Source organism: Macrosteles quadrilineatus, unplaced genomic scaffold (assembly GCF_028750875.1).
Source record: "Macrosteles quadrilineatus isolate MER2022 unplaced genomic scaffold, UCM_ALF_1.0 Scaffold_2__2_contigs__length_208266976, whole genome shotgun sequence".
Classification (NCBI taxonomy): Eukaryota; Metazoa; Arthropoda; class Insecta; order Hemiptera; family Cicadellidae; genus Macrosteles; species Macrosteles quadrilineatus.
Window position 1 is genome coordinate 126,181,401 of NW_026542595.1, and position 24,321 is coordinate 126,205,721.

Sequence of the window (24,321 nt, forward strand, 5' to 3'; positions counted from 1 at the left end):
AAAGAGAAAAAGCTTCATTTTGTAAATATTTTGTAAATTTTTATCATTATTATAGATATATTTTCAGGTTAATATAAATAATATTTATGATTAGAACGTATTAAACTTTTTAATACCCTCATACATAAGTTCAAAACGCCTTATTTGAGACATAAATAATGCCTTTCGGACAATTACTTCAAAAGATACAGCAAAATTCTAAATTTCCAAGATGGCGGCAGTTTTTCCAAGATGGCGGCCGTTCCCCAACTGGGATTTCTTGGGACTTTGTGTGGGCGACTCAGGACATTGTTCTGAACGTTTCCACCAATTTTCAGCCTGTTATCAATTTTGTCCGGGTCAAGGTCATTTTTTGTCTAATTGCACTGGACTATCACCCATGCAACATTCACGAATACAACCCCATGTTTTATGAAGAAGTTCCACGTCACATTTGAGTACTAAACGGCCCGTCGTAAATAGGTACAACAGCTGACACATGACAACTAGGATACAAAAAGAGGAGGATAAAAAGTATCCATTAATTCCGAGCGCTGAGAAATGGATCCATTGGAGAGTCTCTGGGCGCAGCTGGTATAAGATTGAAAGCTGCCACAAAGTGCTGCATTATACAATTTCATTATCAGTCAACTACTCGTTTCGTTTTTTTTTTATATATATAAAATGATGAGTATTCTCCAATTACTGGACATTTACTATACTACAATTTAAATAGGATAAATTAGTGCAAATTGTACTTGATTCCTGTGCAAATATTGGTTCAGGAAATATTCAGCATATTTTCTTAACAAATTAGTAAAATAGGCATACAGGTAGTACATAATTATCACATTCTTAGCAGGGATTGATTATGCAATGTTGTTAGAATCTCAGCCAATCAGAAATAATTAAACTCGATAATAAAGATCTTTTCTCTACAGTACTTCTTTACCCATACGATATAGGCATCAAAATATTTTTTTAAGTCGTTTTCATCATAAGCTCATATTACAAATACACTCCAGTTTCTAACTAACAGAACAGCTACAAACTTGTAATTTAATCGTAATAGTGTAATTTTTACTGATTATTTTTATATCCTTGCAGTACTCCAATTCTTAATGGTCTCGAATAAGATATTACCTTGAATACTCTCAAAGGGTACTCGAAATCCTTTATATATGTACCAAAATGTAACTGCCTTATTCAATTAAAAATTACAACGTAATTAAAATCAACACATTTTAAAATTAATTTTTCGTTTCAATTTTATAGCCAACGCAACGTATAACGCATGAAAATTGTCAACTTAAAATCATGTTTCTTAAATTATTGCGTTTCTACGCCAGAAACCAATGAATTGGTAAAAAAAACCTCGTCTGAATATAAATTGCAGCCTTTTGATGAGCTGAATGTTTCAAAGAATAAAATTGATCATTTAAAGTAAAAGAAATTAAACTCTGATAGCATTTTGTTTTTAGAATATCTCAGACAGTTTTCTAACATCCTTCACGACAGGTGGCTGTGGTTTGTTGCCAGCACAAGACTACAATTTCGTCAGGTGGATGTCCTTGATGGATCGCCGTAGCCAGGACCAGGATAACTGTGCACATTGCCAACAAGCTGAGTGAAAGAGACAATGTCATATAAAATTATACTACAGGGTGAGTCAGTGAAACGGGCTATTTTCTTATTGATTTTTGTGAGCATATGCTTCAGCTAATGGAAGATTACCCAGAGCTAATCCACAGCCTGTGGATGAGCGATGAGGCTCATTTCCACTTAATGGGATATGTCAATAAGCAAATTTTAGATATTGGTCAGTCCACAAGCACTTCACGAATGGCCAGTTCACTCTAATAAAGTTACTGTTTGGTGTGCCGTTTCTTCCCGTGACATAAAACGGGGTTATTGCCTAGCCCCCTTGATCCTCTGATCTCAGCTCCTACGACTTTTTTGTGGCTTCACTTAAAGTTTAAGGAGTTGACTACGATATTATTTTTAAGACTTTACGCTTTTTGTTGTTTCAACATAAACTTCCACTCATTTACTATGTTTTTTAATCAATACATCGATGTTATGATGTTTGACCTTTTTTAATATTTACCGAAAAATGGCCCGTTTCACTGACTCACCCTGTACATATAGGAGGGTAGGTTCCAAACCATGTAGAAACGCTTTTTGGAGCCATTCAGAAAGCTATGCCATCATTACGTTGTATTAGTCAATGTTTGTACTTTATGTTAAAAACTAGGATTCTAACGTTTATTCAAACGAGTATAGGCTACGAACCTCGTTGCGAACGGGATTCATGGGGGTAAACATAGTTGTACCCATTTTCGTATATCAAAAGATAAAAACCAACTTATTATTTAAACTATTTTGTAGAGAAACTACTATTTTGTATACTGAAGTGTTGTTGTACGCCTAACGGTTACGGAGAAATTTTTAAAATCTATAAATTTAAATTTTTTTGTTACCCTCATGGAGAACACGTAATTTCTTGTACTCTTTTCATATGGATGAACAGTATTTTAATAAAAAGAAAACACGTTATTACCCTTTTTTTTGCAGTAGCACACCTATGTGTTTTATAAAATCCGTTTTAAATATAAACTGAATCTGACATAAATTAACACAATAATAAAATGAAAAGAACATCAGGCAAATGGAAGTTCGCTTAGTCTGCAGATTGTACCTATTATTGTTATTGAAGATTCTAATTAAGTCCTATAATTTGTCAAACTCCTTCATCGACTTAAAAACACGGCCATATACAAGCACGAAACTAGTACAGTCCCATTCATAAACATTTTAAAACCAGACCGTAAACAAGTCCAAATTCGATGCAAATGTATACAGCTCGCCGCTTTAATTCGAACCAGCTAGGAGACAAATATACAATGACTGCGGAGTCGTGTTCGTCTCCTAGACAAAGACATATTTTTCACCGAGGGAATCTAATGATCCATACAAAGGGCGGAACCGCTCGAATAAGAATATTTTACCACCTCATTTATATCGCTTACAGTCCATCGCGTTTAAACTGTATCTTTTGTGACCTTCAAGGTCATAAGTTTATATTACATACAAACTAGCTAAAATAAACTAGTAGCAGGATTGTAACAGTGGAAGATGATGTATTTTTTTGATTTCGGGTAGATCATGTGACTACAATCTACAACTCAAAAACTCAAGTTATATTCGATTTTGTTGAACTTCGTTTAGGTAATATGACATTTTAAATTCTAAATAAAACCCTTGAGAATTTTTTGTAAAATCCACCATTTATAGACATTTATATTTAAAGTTCCTATAAATACCTTGATCTATACCATAAAAAATAGTTTCCTTGGCATACCCACAAACAAATGATTTCGTATTTTACATGACATTTTGCATATTTAATATAGGTTCAAACACATGTTCTCAATCTTTGTCAACTAATTTTTATCCTTCGACAATCAATTAATTGCAGATCTGTCCACTTAAACACTGGTATCACTTAACGTATACCAAAACTTCTTTAATAGCCATGGAGGTAGCAAATTAGTAGAGTGAACTAAAAATATCCAACTTACAAATCAAATTCTTCCAATCATTTCATTACCTGTAACAAACCAAAAAAGGTCAAAATAATGACACTGTCCATATTCTACATAATAAAACACAATGTATAGGTTGATGAATATTATTTAGCAAAGTTTGAAGTGTGAAGCTAGTGTGCAGCGTACTAGAGTAATCAATATGGAGCCAGCCCAGCTGGTAACGAAATTACAAGACAAATCAGAACTGCTGCGACACTCTCTGAGACTGTGTGGAGGATACAACATCTACTCTTCCACACTAGTAGGATTTCATTTATTACGTTAAGATTTGAATGGTTTTCGATCATATTGTACGTGGGAAATAATGTAAATAATTTTACGCTATACAAATATCGCCGCCGCAGCAAACCTAATTGAACTAAGCGAATTCCAAATTGTCTGATTGAATTTTAGTTAAATTTCTCCAAACAGGTCACACTTATTCCCTGTTTTAATAACATTGGATTTAACAAGTTCTGCTACGGGTATTGGTAGAAAGTGTTTTTTACACATATACAGGGTGTATAACGTAATGTGTCCAATATTGTGAGACAAAATGATGAATTAAAGAATCATTCCCACTAAACCTAAGGAATTACCTTATGATGGGTCACTTGATGACGTACGTAGACTTATGCAATTGTTGATTTAACCCTACCATATCCTGAACATTAAGCACAAAAAAGCACCGAAATTGTCCTGCGTGTCCACCACACCTCGACCACACATCCAAATCAACCTAAGCCACACAATAATTTTCGTAGAGTTGGATCAGGTAAAAAAATAATGATTTCTAGACATAACCTCATCCTATCAGTCCGTTGAAGATGAACAAGAACATCCCCTTCCACAAACTCGCCCTGAATTTTCATGTAAATGCTTCTATTTAGTTTCGTGATGTTTCAATCCAGGGAGCCGAAATCCCATCGGACCGAGTCTGTTTTAGGACCATGTCCTCTTTCTCAGTCTGCAAAACACACATTATGCTCCTACACTTTTTCTAGGGTTAGGTCGGGTTTAAAAATTTAGACACGTTACATAACCCTCAGGCCGATGAACATGAATAGGAACGCCCCTAAAACCGCATGTCAACAGCAAAACTTTTTCTAGGTCAGGTTCTGTCTTCTTTATGTCTACTGAATTCTGCCACTCTGTCGAAAATGAAGAGAGAGACAGAGGAGATTACTGAAAATAACCGTCCCATAATGAATGCACGATAAGAAGCTCGAGTCGCAGGGACACTTTTTATAGTGTAGGTCAGGTTCTGCACTACTTTATGTCGGTTACTGAATTCTGCCACTCTGCCGAAAATGAAGAGAGATAGAGACAGAGATGACTGAAAATAACCGCCACATAATGCACGGACGATAAGAAGCTCACGCATGTCAACATAGGGACACTTTAGTGTAGGTCAGGTTCTGGACTTCTTTATATGCTAATTTCCGTCAGTCTGTTGAGGACGAAGATAGGGTCTAGGAGCAGGACTGGAACTAACCGTCACATAACGTATGCACAGCCGGTATGAAGCCAACAGCCCGTATGATGCAACCGTGTTTTTGCCAGCTTCCTCCCGCTCCTTGTTTAGGAAGGTTTTATCTCTCTAACACTCGCCTAGTTCTCCAACTTTGTATCTTTTCATCTCTGCTAAACGATATTTGGACGAAACTGACAGCTCAGACAATAGAGTAAACAGAGTAGTTGTTTGGCGAAAAATCACTTTAGCGATTCGTCAAAGAGAGCACAATGTGATATAGCCCAAACTTTTACATGGCGAGTAGACTGTGTTAAGTGTACAAACAATAATTAAATCAACAACACCAAATACTATACTGTAGATAGACTACAGAAGTGTAAGTATTGAATGCGTAAAACATCTCTATTGATAATTTATAGACTGTTTCCAATGGACTCAAAACCACTCGTGTCAATGGACCCGTTTCAAATGGATGAAACGGAATAGAGTTCTTGCTACTATTTTTTTTAGTTCTATAACATTTCATTTATGTTAAATAGCATAAGATCCTGAAAATAAAAAGCAACATTTTAATTTCATATCCGTCATGAGTAGTTTTGATTCATCCTGGTTGATATGAGGAAATATTTTGTTTAGCCTACTAAAAAAGAATTTATGGAGCAAAGTCTTAAAAAACAAAAAGAGGTTTAAGATCCATATTGAAATAATAATAATGCACCTAACATTCACGCTAAAAAGTTAAGAGCTTGTAATCAACAAAAATATGTTTTAAAGGATTACATAACGGAGGAAAATGTACATCCTAGCCTGGAGAGGACAGTGTTTTAGGCAAAAAAATAGTTCATTGTAACATGATTGTGAATTTGTTCCTCAAAATAATTTCAAGACAGAAACTCTACGAAACGTCGAAATCGTCAATTCGCAAGTCTATTTAGCACCCCTTCAATATACCTAGGGAAACACAAAGTAACTGGAAATTAGTTTAAAATAGGGGAAGAAGGGAGGGAAATGAGTAGGGGTGAACCGAGAAGAGGTCTAGCACGACACTGGAGACTCCTTGACACTTGAGAAGATCCTCTCATTAGATCATGTATCTCTACACCACTCAGACACTGTCCTCTCAAGTGTATCAGTAAGCCTTCGCTCGCTCCGCTCAATGAGGACAATTTCATGTCTACTCAAGAATCGCTTATCAGTACGTGAACACAGCTAAATACTGACAACGAGTAATTATACTGTCAGTACATACCCAAAAAGGATAGACAGTATCTGCAGTGTTTTTCGTAAACAATTATATGATAAGCCTCAAAATGTGTGGATTTCGGCTTCTTTAATGTATAAAACGTAAAAATAACCTAAAAGTATATAATTCTGAGCAATGTACAGACAAAACTCTAATTTTATTTATATAGATGAAACTATTCTAAACTAACATAACATAACTAATAAAACTTGCTGTAGGCTAAATTAATTGCCGTTTCAAAATTCCGTTTGATAACAGAAAAGCTGGCATATGGGGAATAGGCTATCAAACGGAATTTTGAAATTTTACAGCAATTTGGGTTAGTTTAGAACAGTTTCATTTCAATATATTTTTTATTGTTTGTTGATATTGGACAAAATGTATTTATCGTAGTTGTCAGCTGATAAGTTTCAATTTGTTAACATCAATATATCGAATAAAAAATAAAAAATCTATATATCGTAAAGAAATCATTAATAATAATGAATGTTCCCTTTAACAGGAAAGTTGTGCCTTTAAAACTTTGACGAGATGTCACCTCACGTTCCTGCATCTTCTGCCGGTTTTAGGCTAGGTTTTACCTTCCCTGTGTAACAGAAAACCTAAAAAGTAGGTACAGTACTTCTAACGAAACGCGCGCTCCTGCGGAGATGAGAGGCAACTGGCCTAGTAGTTCGTGTATTCGCCGCTAAGTGTAGCGCTAGCAGTTTGCTTTGTCACCGCTATACGAAATACTTTTTTAAAAATAAACAGTGTTATTTAAGAAAGACATCTTTATATCAGTTGACTCTCGCAGTGAAGTTGGGTATCTAAAAACAAGACTACCTCACTTAATTTACGGACGTTTTTTCTTGATTCTTGATTAATTGTTGAGATTGTTTGAGAAGCCGAAAGTTGTGTCTCTTACTTTAGTGAGACCGACGATTGGCTTATACACTATTATAGAAATTTAAAATTATTTAAGTCTACAAATCCATAGTTATTAATTATTATAGGCTACTACTAGAAGTTACCCGGCGGGCGTTGCTGCACTTACAAACCATTATTTTAAATGGTAATTTGTTCTTGTACTATAAGAAATAAAAAATACTAGGTGAATCCCGTCGAAATCGACGGTTACTCTTGACGTTTTACGTAAATTCAGCTAACTGCGATGGATAGAGTGAAGTTATTAAAATCTTAGGGAGGATAAACATAATTATGAGTAAGACGATAGTGTACCTTAAAAAATGTGCCTGGTTGATGAATTCGTTGAATTCAATATTTTCTGTCCTTTCATTGGCTTTAGGTTGCCCAAAAGGCTTTTCAGTAGTCTTACAATTGTTTCTTGTTCATGACTTTTGTTCATGTTAAAGCCTCTTTCACTATATGGGGAAAGGAGTTCATATAATTGGTCTGTCGTCTACATAATATTGGAAAGAGTCAATATTACTAAAATAACTGGTTCTATCTGCTTTGGGAAAATCATTCAGATCGTATTTGGATTGTATAAGTGAATCACCATCTTTGGTAGTAAAACTACAGAATTTTTTTCAGCGGGATGCGTATTAAAACTTTTTCTTTTTTGTATTTGATACAAATATCTGATTCTCCAGAAAGCAGTAAAATTTTTACTTCTATCCAAGCAATTTTAATTCATTCTCTTGACACATCGACCCATGTATTTAATCATCCTGTACTTACTTGCTAATTGATTAACTTATGGGGTAGTTTTGCAATGGCCATATCGATCACACAAGGCTGTGCATGTATTTCGTGGATGGAATGAACCATAATTAATTTGACCACAAAATTTCATACTGTAATTTCAAATTGTTTAAGAGCAATAAAGCATAGATTTTTGAACAAAACATTTAAAACGTATCATAAATTCATCATTTTGTTGAAACTATAAAAAACTTGGCATGCAGTGGAGAATCAATTTAAAATCATAAATAATAATGTAAACATTTAATTTTGAAAGTTTCAGTAGACCTTTGAATACAATTTTAATATTAACAGCTGGTTCATTAAAAGTAGTGTAAAATTATCTTCTTCTATTATATAAATAAAATTAGAGTTTTGTCTGTACATTGCTCAGAATTATATACTTTTAGGTTATTTTTACGTTTTATACATTAAAGAAGCAGAAACGAGTCTTATCTCAATTTCTGTCTGTCTGTCTGTCCCTTTGTCTGTAACACTCAAGATGGCATTTTACGCAATCTTCTCCGTGAAAACCAGAGTACCTATCAAGATCCAAGTCATTTTAATGTATTCACTGGATTGGCGAGAGTGTCTTTAGTGATTTAAATATAGCCTCACTACTTTGTAAATAAAATTACGGACGTTCAAAAATGCAGTTTTGTGCGATTTTTGTCAAATTTTCGTTCAATTTTTATCACAGAATCGTCTATGAAATAACGAACAGCTGTTCGGATCAAGATTATTTTTTCTAGCTGTCAATGACATGTTTACAAATGCTGTTTACAAATACCGCAACTATTTCGAATCACGTTTTGAAAGCAAATCCCAACCAAGTGAGATTAAAAACGTTTTTCTTACATAACGGATTTAATTAATCGCAAGTGCAATAATATAGTCTAATAGTGTAACCGTAAATGAAATTAAATAACTAGACATCGTCCAAATCGGAACCAGAAATTCTTTGAGTATAAAATGTTTCTTGAGTTTTGACAACCAGAAAGAATAAGACCTTGAATCAGTGTTGTATAGGGCTGTGACACTGAAATGATCGTTGCCAATAGCTTACAAAAAAGGTTTCCACTCATTGACGGCGCTTCAATGGCGATTGTGTAAAGTGTAAAGTAAAAAATCACAACTGCAGTGGGTGATTGTAACAGAGGTTTTACAGAGGAAGTGCTAAACTCGCTTTTCCAATGTGTCACTTTCTGTTTCTACTCACCGTGTGATGCAATCGCTGGACCATACAGCCAATAGGCCCATAGATCATATCTTGGGTACGTAAGCCTACATATTTATTCATAACAACCTTTTTGACGACGATCCTTGATACCGGTACTTTTCCATAGAATACATGGCCTACCTACTTAAAAAATAAAATTACAAATGACCAAAACCCCAACATTGTGTGATTTTCGTCACATTTCCTTCTAATGTTAATAGATATACTAATCATTGTTTAGAGAATGCGTAATCTATTAAATAACAAAAAGTTGTTTGGGTAAGGTTGCTTTTTTTCAAACTGACACCGATAAGTTTACGCTATAACTTTTTACGAGAAAATCCAAAAGCAAGAGATCAATAACCTCGAAGCTAGATATTAATGTATTTAATTGGTCCGATTTACTGTAATTCTTAGGTAGGTTCTTACGTAGGTACTGGTTCTTTTCCTTAGAACCGGTAGTTTACAAATTAGATATCGTTGGTGTTGCACCTTATTTATTAGAGCCGTCCGTATTCAATTTAAGTGATGTCTTAACTCTGTATAAGTTTTGCTTTTTCTGCCTGGATTCCAAATCTTAGCTTACCCGGTATGCTAAGAAAATGATAACCTATTTGAGTAAAACATTTGTTGGGCAAACCATCATGAATTGTTTACGCCTTTATATTGTTTATGTATCAATAGTTCGTGGCCTTTGTTGGATTGTTGTATTGTGTTGTTTTGTTGTATGTTGGTAACGCATTAATGTCCTTATTTCTCAGTGTTTCACGGAATGGACAAGAGCACCTTTGATACTGAAAATGTCAACCGGAATAAAGTGTTAAATGGTGAGGTTGAGGTAGTACTTTAAATACGTTTAAGTTAACCGATGTGGAAAGTAACTTTCAATTATAGGCCTACTTTAGGGCTACGCTTCATGGATCTATAAAACATTTTTAAGTTTAATCATTGGACATATGGACCAACACGATCCGGGCGACATTTAATTGCGAAGCATTTATTTTGGCTTGAACTGTCAGATACTGTATTTGCGAAGGTTTATATATAATATTTTTGCCAGCATATCTGCAAATATGCAAACTAATTGCTGCTCTTAATCTTAATATAAGAAGGTTTCAACTGACTACTATAAGATCCCCGTGCGTAGAACGGGCACACAGCTAGTCCATACTAAAGAAATAAAATGTTGTAACCGAGTATTGTGAACTTGACTTTTTCTCAGAAGTTGGAATATTTCAACGCATCTTTTAAGCTGTTCAATATTTTCACAGGTCCAACGACGATATAATTTGTCAAATGCCGACGATTGAATGTACATATTTTGCCGTGGAAGCCAACCTTCTAGTACAGTATATTCAACGGTATATTATCATCTGATTTGTTTTAATAAATGAATACTACAGCTAATAACTAATTCCAGCTGTGATGTTTGTAATATTTGTAAACAAACAACAATTCATAAATGAACAGTTGTATTAAAATAAATCAATAACGTGTTTCATAATTAATTATAACATTACTATTCTTAAAAATGAAATCATACTGTGATAAAGTTATAGTGTTTATGCGACAAAAGGTCGCCCAGGGTAAACAGCCAGGGCAACCAGGCGCTGCTAATATGATGAAACTCAAATGGGACTCCGAGTTGGCAGAAATTGCTCAGGCATTCGCTAACGCTTGTGAACGAGATAGTTTGGCCCACGATAAGTGTAGAAACTTAAAGGACGGAACTGAAGTAGGTCAGAATAGCGTGAACGACACTCTTGTTCTAAGAGATGGAGCAAACAGAACTGATCTCTTCTACAGAATGGTGCAGTTGTGGTACGACGAGGTGTCATTGTTTGATTCAAGATTCGTCGACAAATTCACGTTCAGCAACGAAACTAAATTTGTTTTGTCAATAACAATAGGGTTAAAGTGGTGATCAAAGAAATATTTCACAAAACGTTCTCCTGTTTATTAAATAAATTTGAGTCTAAAATAAAATTTGCAGCATGGCCAATGCTGTTTTGAAAAAGTAATTCAAGTCTTGTATGTTTTGACATTACATAGTGTTAACAATCATGCCTTAGAGGTTTGTCAATTTTCTTATTTAAGTTGTTTATTTCCGATTTACCTTTACCCTCCTAAGTATTTTTGGTTTATGTTGACAGATCTGGTGCATTATTTTAGATAATGTGCTGTAATAGTGATTTGAAATTTATTTACCTTCTTAAGGGGGGAGTTCAAATAAAAAGTGAAAATCTTTATTTACAAACCAATTTTACTCATACTACACCTTAAGGTGAAGTTAAATAAAACATACAAAAAAAAAACTGGAAAATTTTTTTTTTCCGCTACCCATGGTGGGGGGGGGGGTTTTGCGTATTGCAAGGGTTTGCGAGAACATAAATTTCTCAGGTTTTAAAAGTGATAGAGAGTTGTTTTTTTTTTTAATCTGTTCCTGAGAGTAATACCTACAATCTCTAGCATGGGTTTAGGGAATTATCTATATAAATAAAGTTAGAGTTTTGTCTGTACATTGCTCAGAATCGTAAATTTTTAGGTTATTTTTACGTTTTTACATTAAAGAAGCCGAAACAAGTCTCATCTAAATTTCTGTCTGTCTGTCTGTCTGTCTGTCTTTCTGTCTTTCTGCAACACTCAAGATGGCATTTTACGCAATCTTCTCCAGGAAAACGAGAGTACCTATCAAGACCCAAGTCATTTTAATGTATTCACTGGATTGGCGAGAGTGTCTTTAGCCATTAAAATATGGCCTCACTACTTTGTAATTAAAATTACGGACGTTCAAAAATGCAGTTTTGTGCGATTTTTGTCAAGTTTTCGTCCAATTTTTATCACATAATCATCTATGAAATAACGAACAGCTGTTCGGATCAAGATTATTTTTTCTAGCTGTCACTGATATGTTTACAAATGTTGTTTACAAATACCGCAACCATTTCCGATCACGTTTTGAAGGTAAATCAAATCCAAGTGACATTAAAAACGTTGTCTTACATAACGGATTTAATTAATCGCAAGTGGAATAATATAGTGTAACCGTAAATGAAATAAATAGTTAACTAGGCATAGTTAACTAGGCATCATCTAGGCCTATAATATAAAGCTTTTTTTAGTTTAATCATTGGATTTAACATATGAACCAACACGATCCGGGTGACATTTAATTGCGAAGCATGTGTTTTGGCTTGAAACTGTCAGATACTGCATTTGCGAAGGTTTACATATAATAGTTTTGCCAACATATCTAAAAATATGCAAACCAACTGCTGTTCTTAATATAAGATTTCAACTCACTACTTTAAGATCCCCGTGCGTAGAACGGGCACACAGCTAGTTGGTTACTATATTCCCGGACATAGATTTTGCTTACTACATTCCCTGATACAGATGTTGGTTACTACATTCCCTGATATAGATGTTGGTTAGTACATTCCCGGATATAGATTATGCTAACTATATTCCCTGATAGGCCTATAGATGTTGGTTGGTACATTCCCGGATATAGATTATGCTTACTACATCCCCTGATACTCATGTTGGTTACTACATTCCCTGATACAGATTATGCTTACTACATTCCCTGATACTGATATTGGTTACTATATTCCTGGATATATATTTTGCTTCCCGTACTACATTTCCTGATACAGATGTTGGTTAGTACATTCCCGGATATAGATTTTGCTTACTACATTCACTAATACTGATATTGGTTACTATATTCCCCGATATAGATTTTGCTTCCTGTACTACATTCCCTGATTTTGGATGTTGGGTAGTACATTCCAGGATACATATGTTGATCCCTTCATTCTGGAATACGAATGTAGGTCAGCACATTCCCTGATACAGATGTTGGTATTAACATTCCCGGATATAGATGACGGTTACTACATTTCCGGATACCAATGTTGGTTACTGCATTCCCAGATTTATATGTTGATCAATACATTCTCAGATACATGTGATATTTCGATTTTCATTTGTTATTCCCAGATTTACATGTTTGTTACTACATTCCCAGATACAGATATTTTTCACTGCACTCTCAGATACACATATTGGCGACTTGACTTCTTCACATGAATACTGCAGATTTCATGTCTTACACTGCGCAAATACAATACAATACAATACTCTTTATTGTTCATTCGTTAAGAATTACAATAGTGTCAATACAATAGTGAATTGTACATGTTAATTTCCATAATTTTCATAAAATTCCTTTATTGAGTAGAAGGGTCTTGCGATTAGCCACTTCTCTTAGCCACCAAGATACATGAGTAGGCCCTACATTTATTTAACATCATGATGATAAGTGAGCTTTTTTTAAATAGATTCTCTAATACTTAATTTGACATGAGATGGGGGGGGGGGGGATTCATGCATTTACAGTTCCTAAAAGTTGGATATAATGAAAGTGTATTAAAGAATAATAAAAAAAGTGATATCTTGTTTATTTTAAAGTAATTAGATTTGTCACAGTATTTTATGGCTACAGTAGTAGGATTTGTGCAGTAAATGAGAATCAAATCAAATATGCAAGAGGATTTTCATCATGTCAAAATGATCTCATACAAAGATCATCTCACTTCATTCTACACTCATCCTTCAATTGTATTTCGGTTAAAATACACACCTAAAGAAATTAACTTAGTAAAAGTATAATATTACATTTTATACATGAATTTTCTAGCCAAGTCAATACTCAAAAACAGTAGGTATGTTGAGTTTTGTAGAGATTGTTTGAAAAATGAATGCATTCTCATCAAATGTCCAGAAGTGATTTTATTGTACTGTGCAACTAATGATTAAATCTTTGATATAACTTTTACAACAAGATTTTGAAAGAAGTAGTAATTAATGACATCTCTTATGAATATATTGGTCAATATGGACAGAGGATAAGAAATACAATAACAATATGGCAGCTTAAGTCGCCCGCTGTTATAAAACCGTGAGTTTACAGTGGTTTCCACAAGCCAGAATCTCCAGTGGCAACGATCCAACCACATTCTGGCCTGGTTACTGCACATCTCTCGTCACAACACATCATCAGCTGTCGGCTCCTGGTGCGGTGAAAATACTCAGACAACAAATCAAGTGCTTCTTATAACAAGGCGGAAACGATTGAGCGCTACCACAAGGTTTTTGTCAAATCACAATTTTAGATTGTTTTTTCTTTAAAATTTGTTTTGTATGATAGTCCTCAAATTTTAGTGTGAGCAATTTGATTTTTGATAATTTTGTGCTTTCTGAACACAAAAATACATTTTTGATACTTATTCATTTTTAAATACACGTAAAATTTAATCCTAGTTCCAACATAGTAGAGTCCTTTTAAAATTCAAAAAGATGAATATAATAACAGTAGAGATTTTTTAGTGTTTACATACTCCTGGGTGCTAATCAAAAAGTTATTTCTTAGCAATTGTACAGACTGTATTTAATTTATTTTCTGTCTTAAATACTAAACATTAGAACTTTAGGGATTTTTTATTTAATTTAAAAAATTTAAATGTTTGCAGCTATGATCCTGATATTTGCAAAATTGTCCACAAAACAAAAGGCAATTTTTATTTTTTTTGTGGCAACGCAGAAAGGTATTTTTAAGCCAGTAATCAAATGGTATTGGACAGTTCCGTGTTATCCCCTATAAAAAAGTAATTTCTGGCCATATATGGCCATATCAAAATTCCATATATGTTTTTATAAAGCCATATATGGGTTTTTATGACCATATATGGAAGGAGATATGGCCAGATGTGGTTGTATCCATGTATGGTGGTGTCCATATATGGTCATATATGTAGTCTATATATGGAATTATTGGCCATATATGGCCATACATGTTTTCTATATATGAAATGATTGTCCATATATGGCCATACATGTTTTCTATATATGAAATTATTGCCCATATATGGCCATAAATACCCTCCATATATGGAATCATGGTCTATATATGGCCATATATGACTCCCAGGTATGGAATTAAATTACTCATATATGGAAAATATTTTCCATTTATGCTCATGTATAAATGAGTTTTTGACAATAACTGGAATTATTATAAGGAATTGTTGCCAAATTTGGATTTTGTAACTGGACTCCCAAACACTTCTTATAATATATATAATATTATAAATCTTAAAGTTTGTGAGTTTGTGTATTTTCTTGTTGCTCTCGCAAGCACAAACTACTGAACTGATTGAGTTGAAATGTGGTACAGTAGGGGGGGGGGGGGCCAGATAATATAGGCATTTCTCCTTTAAAGTAATTAGTAGTAAAGTAATAAAGTATCCAGATTTGAACCCAGATGACAAAATCCTGTACATACATCTATTGTACAATTTTATTATAACGCAACAAAATCTTAAAACTTACGTATAATTTTAAAATTGTAAGTGTAGTAGGTCTAAATAAAGAGAATATTATATTAATAATTAATTAATTGTACCTTTGCTATCAAACAGCCGCAAATATCTATGTCACAATAATAACATTCTTCAAATGACATAAAATGTCCAAGATCTTGTTTTACGAGACCAAATACAGCTTCTCTTATTCGTAATGGGTTTTGTTAGGACGCCTTATATGAAGCGGTTGTGGTGTAGTGGTTAAGGGGCGGACTCCCACGCTGGAGTCCTGGGTCGAATCCCGGTCGGCTACCTGAGAATTTTGTTTTGAAATTTTCGAATTAAAAATTTTTATTATGGTTTTAATGCATAGTTTATACCATTTAATGTGAAAATATGTTTAATTGTAATTTTTTTATTTATTTACATATTTTTATTTAAAAATTTCCATATCTGGGGGATTCCATATATGATCATATCTGGTTATATTTGGTCCAAAACCAAATATAACCAGATAAAAAAAATTTTATATGGCCATATATAAACTTTTTCATAAGGGATGCCATGCAATATCCCTGCAGTGGAACAAATAAAACAAAATGGTGTTCCGGCTTATTCCTCAAATTTTGTATTACAAAGGAATGTTACAAACTGGATTGTGTTGATCACTAATGGAATTTGGTTTTACTTTGTTTAAAACTTTGAACACGAAGGGTGTACAATATGGGATATAGATGAATGTTTTGTTTCTCCAATCACAATTGAAAATGTGACTGTTTACGGTCGACTGGTTTCCGATTCACAACACAAAACCTAACGGAATTGTGAACAAATGTGTGGGAAAATTAGAAACACTTTTTGAGAATCGCTCTCACTAACTATAAAATTACATGGAAAAGGGTTGAATTAAACAGATTCATTAGCAATGTGGAACTCTTTAGATATGCAAATAAAAGTTCTTGTTTAAATAAGCAGTACAGATTTATGGATTAGGCCTATACACTCATTAGTCGATGAAGTGTTTTTAACTAGCCTATATATTTTTAACTGTTTTTACTATGTAAACCTTATATAACAAGCCGAGATTTAATCATGTAGGCCTAAATTTCAAAACATAAAAGTTCACGCAATGTTAAGCCTCACTATTGTTTAGAGAAGTGTCTAATTCTAGATAACACTTGAAAATAAAACAAGCGAAATTCTGGTTGGAAAAAGACCACCGATTTTGATTTTGTAATACAAATTTTAACAAAATATCAGGCCTACCTTAGAAGCAGAGTAGTGGGGGATGATGTCGGTGAGGCCGCGAGAGCGCCGAGAGCCACTGAGAGAAGCCATGGCCCCGCCTACAGGTCGGGGGGGCTCAACAAACATGGTCCCCCCGCCACTCCTGCAACCAACATAAAATGATTGAATATCTCTTTAAAACATATACAGAATCTTTATTGAAATATTTCCCAAGAACATGCATAATTTATAATTAATTAGGTTAAGTAGTATGGAATAGATATTTGTTTTCTATTGTAGCTCCATCAGGAACTCATCCACTAGTAGATTGGTCGGTCCAGAAGCCATGTTAAGGCTGCTTCTTGAACAGACTGATTTGATCTCTCCTAAGGTGTTTTGATAGGTAGTTGAAGTAGAGAGCATATTTGTAGGATGGTTTCTGCTAAAAAGACTCAGGTGGTGTTGTGGAAGTGAAAAATTTGTGACATGTTGTGTAGGTGCTGGTATGTTTTTCGTCTTGGCTGCGCTGTTGTAGTGGTGTGTGTGGCCCAAGGGTGGCCACTTCTCCTATATCACAGAAAACGTACTACTATAACCCAGAATGCCAACCGCATGGTAAAAAGCATTAAGCGTTTTGAGAGAGCTTTGCCTGTCAATCCGTAGGCAGCGCCACTAGCGTTGCCATGCAATAGCATAGCAACGCTGGTGGCGCTGCCTACGGACTGACAGGCAAAGCTCTCTCAAAAGACTTAATGCTTTTTACCATGCGGTTGGCATTCTGGGTTATAGTAGTACGTTTTCTATGCCAATATCTAGAGAACTTTTAGTTTCCGTCCTTGGAAGATTATCAACAGCTGTCTCTGAAGTTTAAGTCCCCCAGGTATCTACAGGTAATTGCTCTTTTATCTTTATGAGTAGGCCTACAGTCAAACCATATTTAATATAGGTAGGGGAAAAATTTGTATTATCGAGGTTTTCTTAATAAAGAGGTTTATTTTATCGAGGTCTAATACTACCGCTATTCGTCTTATCTAGAGGTTTCTCCTCGCTCTGAGACAATGACTGTGGAAGGAAGAGGGATGGGTGGGGGTTTTATGTTGAGGCAAGGTTCTGTTTGTTTTTAAAACTACGTACTATGGAGGTTAAGATCATGAGAAACTCGTCTTATAGAGGTCGCAGTCAAAAATTTGTCTTGTCCCCCAGGTTTTGCGCTAAGAATATGTATTGTATAGAGGTTAATCAGTCCTAATCCACAACACAAACAAATTTGTCTTCTGGAGATTTTTAACCTAAATAATACGTTGTACAGAGGTGTTTTTAGCATTGACCTTTATGAAAGTTACAAGGGGATTTTTAAAAACATATCGAGGAATTTGTTTTAAAGAGGTTCTTACTAACAAGGTTCGACTGCACCATTTATAGGTTGCCTTTTGATGTTTCCCCCATGTCACAATTTCTGAGGTGAGGCTCGAATAGAGCAAAATAGAAGAAGAATGCATTTATTTCCACAAAAACAAATGTTTAACAAGAAATAAGCAGCCTTGGCCACTTCTGGGCTGCATAGGCTATATATGATTGATCTTATATACGACTAAGTTTAGAGACTTAAGCGTAGATTTTTGAAGAGTTGGCCTAAGGGTTATAAGGAGAGTAAGGTCAATTATTATAATACCTAGGTATTGTGGGTTTCTAATATGCCTTGTCACAATTAAGAATGAAAATGAAATAATTAATTGTAAACTGATGGTTAATTGTTCAATTTTGATTGTCTTGTTCCTTGTTTTGTTAGAATTTGTTAGTTAGTTTAGTTATGGTAAGTTAGTTTAATTATTTTGGTTAAAACCTGAGAAAGAACTATTCTGAATCAAATTGACATTGGTCAAATGGATTTTAAATAATGGATTTTATACTAAAACAGGTTGAATGAAGTTGTATAGGGAAAACTATAGACAATTATTGAAAAAATACAAATAATCAAATAAATTACCAAATGAAAGCAATTTTAAACAATTCCTACTGACCCTGAATTTTTGAATCTGCTCTATATTAATTGGAGACATCAGACATAATTATTATGACCTAATATAGAGATGCCTCGAACAACAACATTCTTCACTCGACAACAAGCCTCATTCAGCCTCTGAATGGAGGCTGTGTTGTGTAATGCTGTGATCAAGAACCAACTCATTCATATAAAGTTACAGCCACAGAAACCAACACTTGGCTCGATGCACCGTCAACACCGTCTACGATAACCATTGCGTAACATGTGCATTAAATTTGAGATTTGAATAATTTAGCTTAGTTCTTTTACATAGGCTTGGTTCTGGAAATAAAATGATTAGCCTGATATTTCATTTATATTGGAGGGCACTACTGTAGTTTTCAGGTTTGCTGCAGTAGGGGTATTTATATCGAATATAATTTCTACAGACAAATTTCTACGACAGAATGATTTTTCACACATGAAAAATTGTTGTAAAACCAAAAATGTTGTTCTGTTTTTGAACAATGCCTAGGCTATCTGTATGTTGTCAATATTTTGGATAATTCACTTTCTACTGCAAGACTTGTAACAAGACCTAAAATAACCAAATTCTGAATTCTGAAGTCACAAGATTTTAGATTAAATATGAAACATCAGAAATAGAAATATGCCTTGGACTGTTTTGACAACATTTGTTCAACAAGTGAAAGCGCATCATGCAGTACCTAATAAACGGAAATCCTACAATATCATTGATTATTGGATGCTCAAGTAGACATCCATCCATATAGAACAGCTGTCACCAATTAAAATACCCCCGCCGCAGCAAACCTGCAGACTAAACAAATTTCCATTAGCCTGATATAGGATTTACACAAAAATGTCTCCTTAAAAATAGGTACCATATTTATTCCAAATTTAAATAGAATTAGTTTAACGAGTACTTAGGTTTTGCTGCAACAGGGACTTTAAAAAGGTAGTTTTTTTTATGTTAATAGTTTAGTAGAAAATTAATGTATTTTCCAAATTCGATCAAAATATGTTCATAAACAAGCAAACTACAACAGTTGACTTATTATAAGAATAACATGGGGATTTTAAATTTACAATTTTTTGGAACTTTCTCCGTAACCATTAGGCGCACAATAATGCTTCAATATACTAAATTATTTGTTTTTTTAAGCTCTACAAAATGGTTTGGAAAGAAATTGTAAAATTTTGTGTTTTTAGGATCAAAAATGGGAAAACCCTATTTTTACCCCATAAAACCCTCCATAAACCCCCGTTCCCATAGTCCGATAGTGCTGGTTCGCGAACTCGTTCGAATAAATGTAGGTTTACACGTTTGTATCAAATTTTATCAAAATTGTATCATTTTTGCTCGAGTTATCGTGCTAACGGACACATATATATATATATATATATATTATATTTAAGTATGGTTGTGATTAGGGCTACTATATTAATAATTGGAAACATTATAACAACATTAAGTACCCTTTTAAAAATGGTATTAATTAATTAATGGTACCATTAATTAAAATGGATTTAAAAGGGTACTTAATGTTGTTATAATGTTTCCAATTATATAAATATATAAATAGGTACCTATAGGCCTATATATATATATATGAATTTGAACCGATGGTGTTTTTGGCCTCTAGGGACCTCAAAACGAAAAAATAAATCGGTCCCGGGTCCAGGTCTTACCATGAGTAGGCCTACTACGGTAATAGCTTATTCCCTATATGGGAAATTCGCTAAAAGAACATGGTTGAGTGAGCCAGTCACAGACTTCTAGTGTCTAAAATTCTATTTCTGCCTTATTTTATGATTTGTCATAACAATTGCTTTAGCTCACAAGTCCTTTCAATAGTCTTACTTGGTAAAAACGTTTGTAATTTGACAGTAATTAGTAATTTAGACCAGCATAGTGTCGGTGGCTCACATCAACTACAATGATTTTGATAAAAAAAATTGTCAAAAACTTTAACACTGGGGTGGAATAGCATCAATAGTCAAAGATAATGAGCTTACTGTATATTTTATACAGTTATACGTACTGTTATTTCTTAAGGCAAAGAGATCAACATTTCAACTTCACCACAAAAAGCCTATTAAAAAGGTGATTGATTAGATTCCAGCACTACTGGCTACCGTCCAGAGAGACTAGCCAGTTGCCAACTACGTTTGACACACCCTTGGTTCACATACCAGCTCACTTGGGCCGATATGTTCAACTGTGATTAGTAACAGAGGAAAATAGAAAATTATTGCTTTCCAAACATTCTATACGAAATATGTTTACAACATTAATTTAATTTAACAAGATTTTAATAATAGACAGAAACACTGCTTTTTAGTAAATTTTGTAAAGGTTGTGTAAGTGGTTATTTTAAGTGATGTAGTAAATTATTTTCATCCTTTTCTTAAAAGTTTGTCGAAATGAATATGATAGGACCTAACTAACATCTCATGTCATAGAAAGCCTTTGAATTGGAGTCAATAACGACTAGTAATAATATTTTTTGTATCTTGTAAAATTGTAATAGAAAAGGATAGCAGCTTTACAAACTAATTTGAATTGTATGAAAAAAAAAAACAAGTAGCCTATAACATCTTATAAATCTATTGTAAAAAACCTATGTCCTACTATCACACTGCTTATAAAATTCTCCATTTTGCATATGATTAGAAGAATCACAAGTTAAGAATATATTTATTTGCCTTCAAATACAATACAACAGATTGTTACAATAGGCATCGTCAGTGCAAAAATACATTTAGGCCTACAGTCAGTGAGTCAGTCTAATACAATCAGTCTTTGCCTCTAAAACTCTTACTGTGTGCAAAGCCTTATTTAAACCATTTTGTTAGGAATTAAATTTCTTATTTGGCCACACAATCATTTAGGTAAGAAGGTAGGCTATAAGGGGCTACTTGAAGTAGGTACTGTAATTTTACCACTAAATTTTCCAAAAATACCTACCTCTAGGGCCTAATTTATTTAGCAAATTTTTATAGGCCTAGCCTATAAGGTTTAAAAGGTATTTTAAAGATATCCTTGATAAATATTGCCATGAGTTAATCTAAAGTTTCACAGCGGTGGGAAGGTGATAAAGGAGGGATAAACATACAGATATAAGGCCATTTTATTTTATTTTAAAAATATCATGAAAATTTAAGGGTTAGTAAACAAGAAAGTACTGTAACAGTGAAAACGACCTTCTTAAAACAAATCATGATGGACAGCCGGGTGTGTCTCAAGAATTGACCTACCTAACGTAAATATTCATTCTGATTAAGGATAGGGTAAACTTAGGATAGGTAAACCTATTATTAAACAGTAGTGGGTGGGCTATTAACTTATTCAGCTAAAAATAGGAAAGTTAACTATTTTCATAATGAGTTGACTTGATATGTGTCTTAAAAGTTCTATGTTACTTTAAAATTGCATTGTTATGGACCTTGAATTATTGGCGTTTGTTGATCATTAAAGGGCCTATGTTAAGTTACCATCTGTTAAAAATTTGTTTTTGTCGTGTGTTTTACTGTTTTCATTTAACCATATGATAATAGGACTAGTTGATTTCTTGTTGCTAAGGTTTTTGTTTTTACAAGTTCACCTCTAAGCTTATTAAAAATTTGTTCTAAAATAAAATGAATAGCCTATTATTTAGGTCTAATACATTTTAATTTTTGAGTAGGTTAATACATTTGAATTAAGTTAGGTTAATACATTTGAATAAGTACCGGTAGGTAAATAGCCTACATTTCAGTTTTCAAAGGACCTAGATTTATTTTTCAATTGCAGTAGTTATCAATTAATTATCAATCATTGAGATGGGGATGATAAAATAAGATAGGAAGGCATAATAAACATCAATAAAACATTAACAGATCATAACTCAACTCAGTGTTTTACATAAAAAAATATTGTAACTTAGCCTAAGCTTAAAAGATAAGGTAGGCCTACTTAAAAACTATGGTACCAGTATCAAACCAAATCAAAATCGGTACCGTAGGCCTAGATACTAGTTTATGGTATTGATATTTTAGGCCTATTGATAATACATCACAGGATCTCTGGGCAGAACTGTAAGTAAATACCCCAATATTTCATCTGATAACTAGAGAACCCATGCGGCTCAGTATGAAACATAACGCCGAGGAAAACATTATGCTTAAATTCGAGTAACTTTATTTACATCTTAGAGTTGTTTGAAAACTTGTTAAAAACTAATTTTAAATATCTCTATTGGCGTCGTCAAGGTTCATCTACATTGTTTCTGCTCTCAGCTTTAACTGATAAATTCTAATGAATGCTAAACAATCTGCCTCAACTCGAGTTAACATGTTGCAACAAAGTTTTTCCAGCATTGAGAATTGAAGAACACTGTTACCTTACTGATAACCTGTGTTAAGTAATTTAAGTATGGTCATTTTATTTCTTTGATTTGAGACATCCCCCTGATCAAATGAATTTTCTCCGTGGAGTAACCTGAAAAGTGGGGTGATATCAACAATTTCATGTGCTCAATTTTTTACCCACAAACTCTGGGTTACCAACTGGACAGCTATAATCTGCTTTGAATAGGCTAAGGCAGCAACACCATTGAAAGTTAGTGAACGTATTTTAACGTGTTGTCTGTCAGTAACGGTATATGCCCCGCATCAGAACGTTCTCACGTTGTTCAGTGCAGTTTCTCTTAATTCCTGCCCCAAAGTTTTGAAAGTATGTAGGCCTATACATTTGTCGAAATAGGTTGGATAACTCTTGTAGCTATAATATTTGGATAGCAATTTTAATTTTCTCTTTTTGAACAGCGTATATTATTTGCCTTTCCTGAATCATAAAAATAAACTTGACCGTAACTACTCGATCGTTCAATACATAAACACTAATTCCTTCACTTATGTATGGTCTAATATTTCCACTAAAACTTTCAATAGCAAATGAGTTTTTGAAACTTCTTATTTTTTACTTGAAATGTCTGGATTGTGTTGGTGAATTCAGTCAAAAAACTTTGTATAAGTTTGTCCAAGGAACTGGCAACATAACATAGTAGTAAACAATCCATTTACGTTTTTCCCAATTGAAGAAGAGAGTGTAATACAAAAGTTTACGATAAAAACATAAGGTAGCCAAGATTTGGTATAATCTTACTACTTCACTTATACTTATTATAGTCAAGGAATTATTATAATTTCTACTAAATGTTTTGAAATATCTCAATCTGTCAGTGTCTGAAGAAAACATTTCTTGCATGCATTCATTTGATCTTACATTAGGCAAGTTTACTTTCCCACCGTGACAACACTATGAGCTTCGTATATTTTTCTACTTCCAAAGTAAGTTGCATAGCAGAACTGGCAATTTTTATTCATCTTACCAAGTGAATGTGTATCTGGATGGGTATCTGTTGGACCAGGCCTCTCTTTTTCTACTCTCCTCATACGCACAATAGGGCCTAGATATCTTATTATTAATTGTGTCCTCCTCCCGTGTTCAATATTTCTTCTTAGAACTTGAGGCATTTTCAGTTTTTCC

General features: G+C 33.8%; 1 protein-coding gene across 3 annotated transcripts in view; it reads right to left on the reverse strand.

The window, feature by feature from the left end:
- Window positions 1–24,321, reverse strand: part of LOC128983900 (GTPase-activating protein CdGAPr) — a 131,993-nt gene that overhangs the window by 105,817 nt on the left and 1,855 nt on the right. For all 3 annotated transcript variants that reach the window (XM_054403159.1, XM_054403160.1, XM_054403157.1), the window contains exon 2: window positions 16,823–16,946. In XM_054403159.1, coding sequence (XP_054259134.1) covers window positions 16,823–16,930 — 108 coding nt within the window. In that variant the 5' untranslated portion in view covers window positions 16,931–16,946. The remainder of the gene's footprint in view (window positions 1–16,822; window positions 16,947–24,321) is intronic.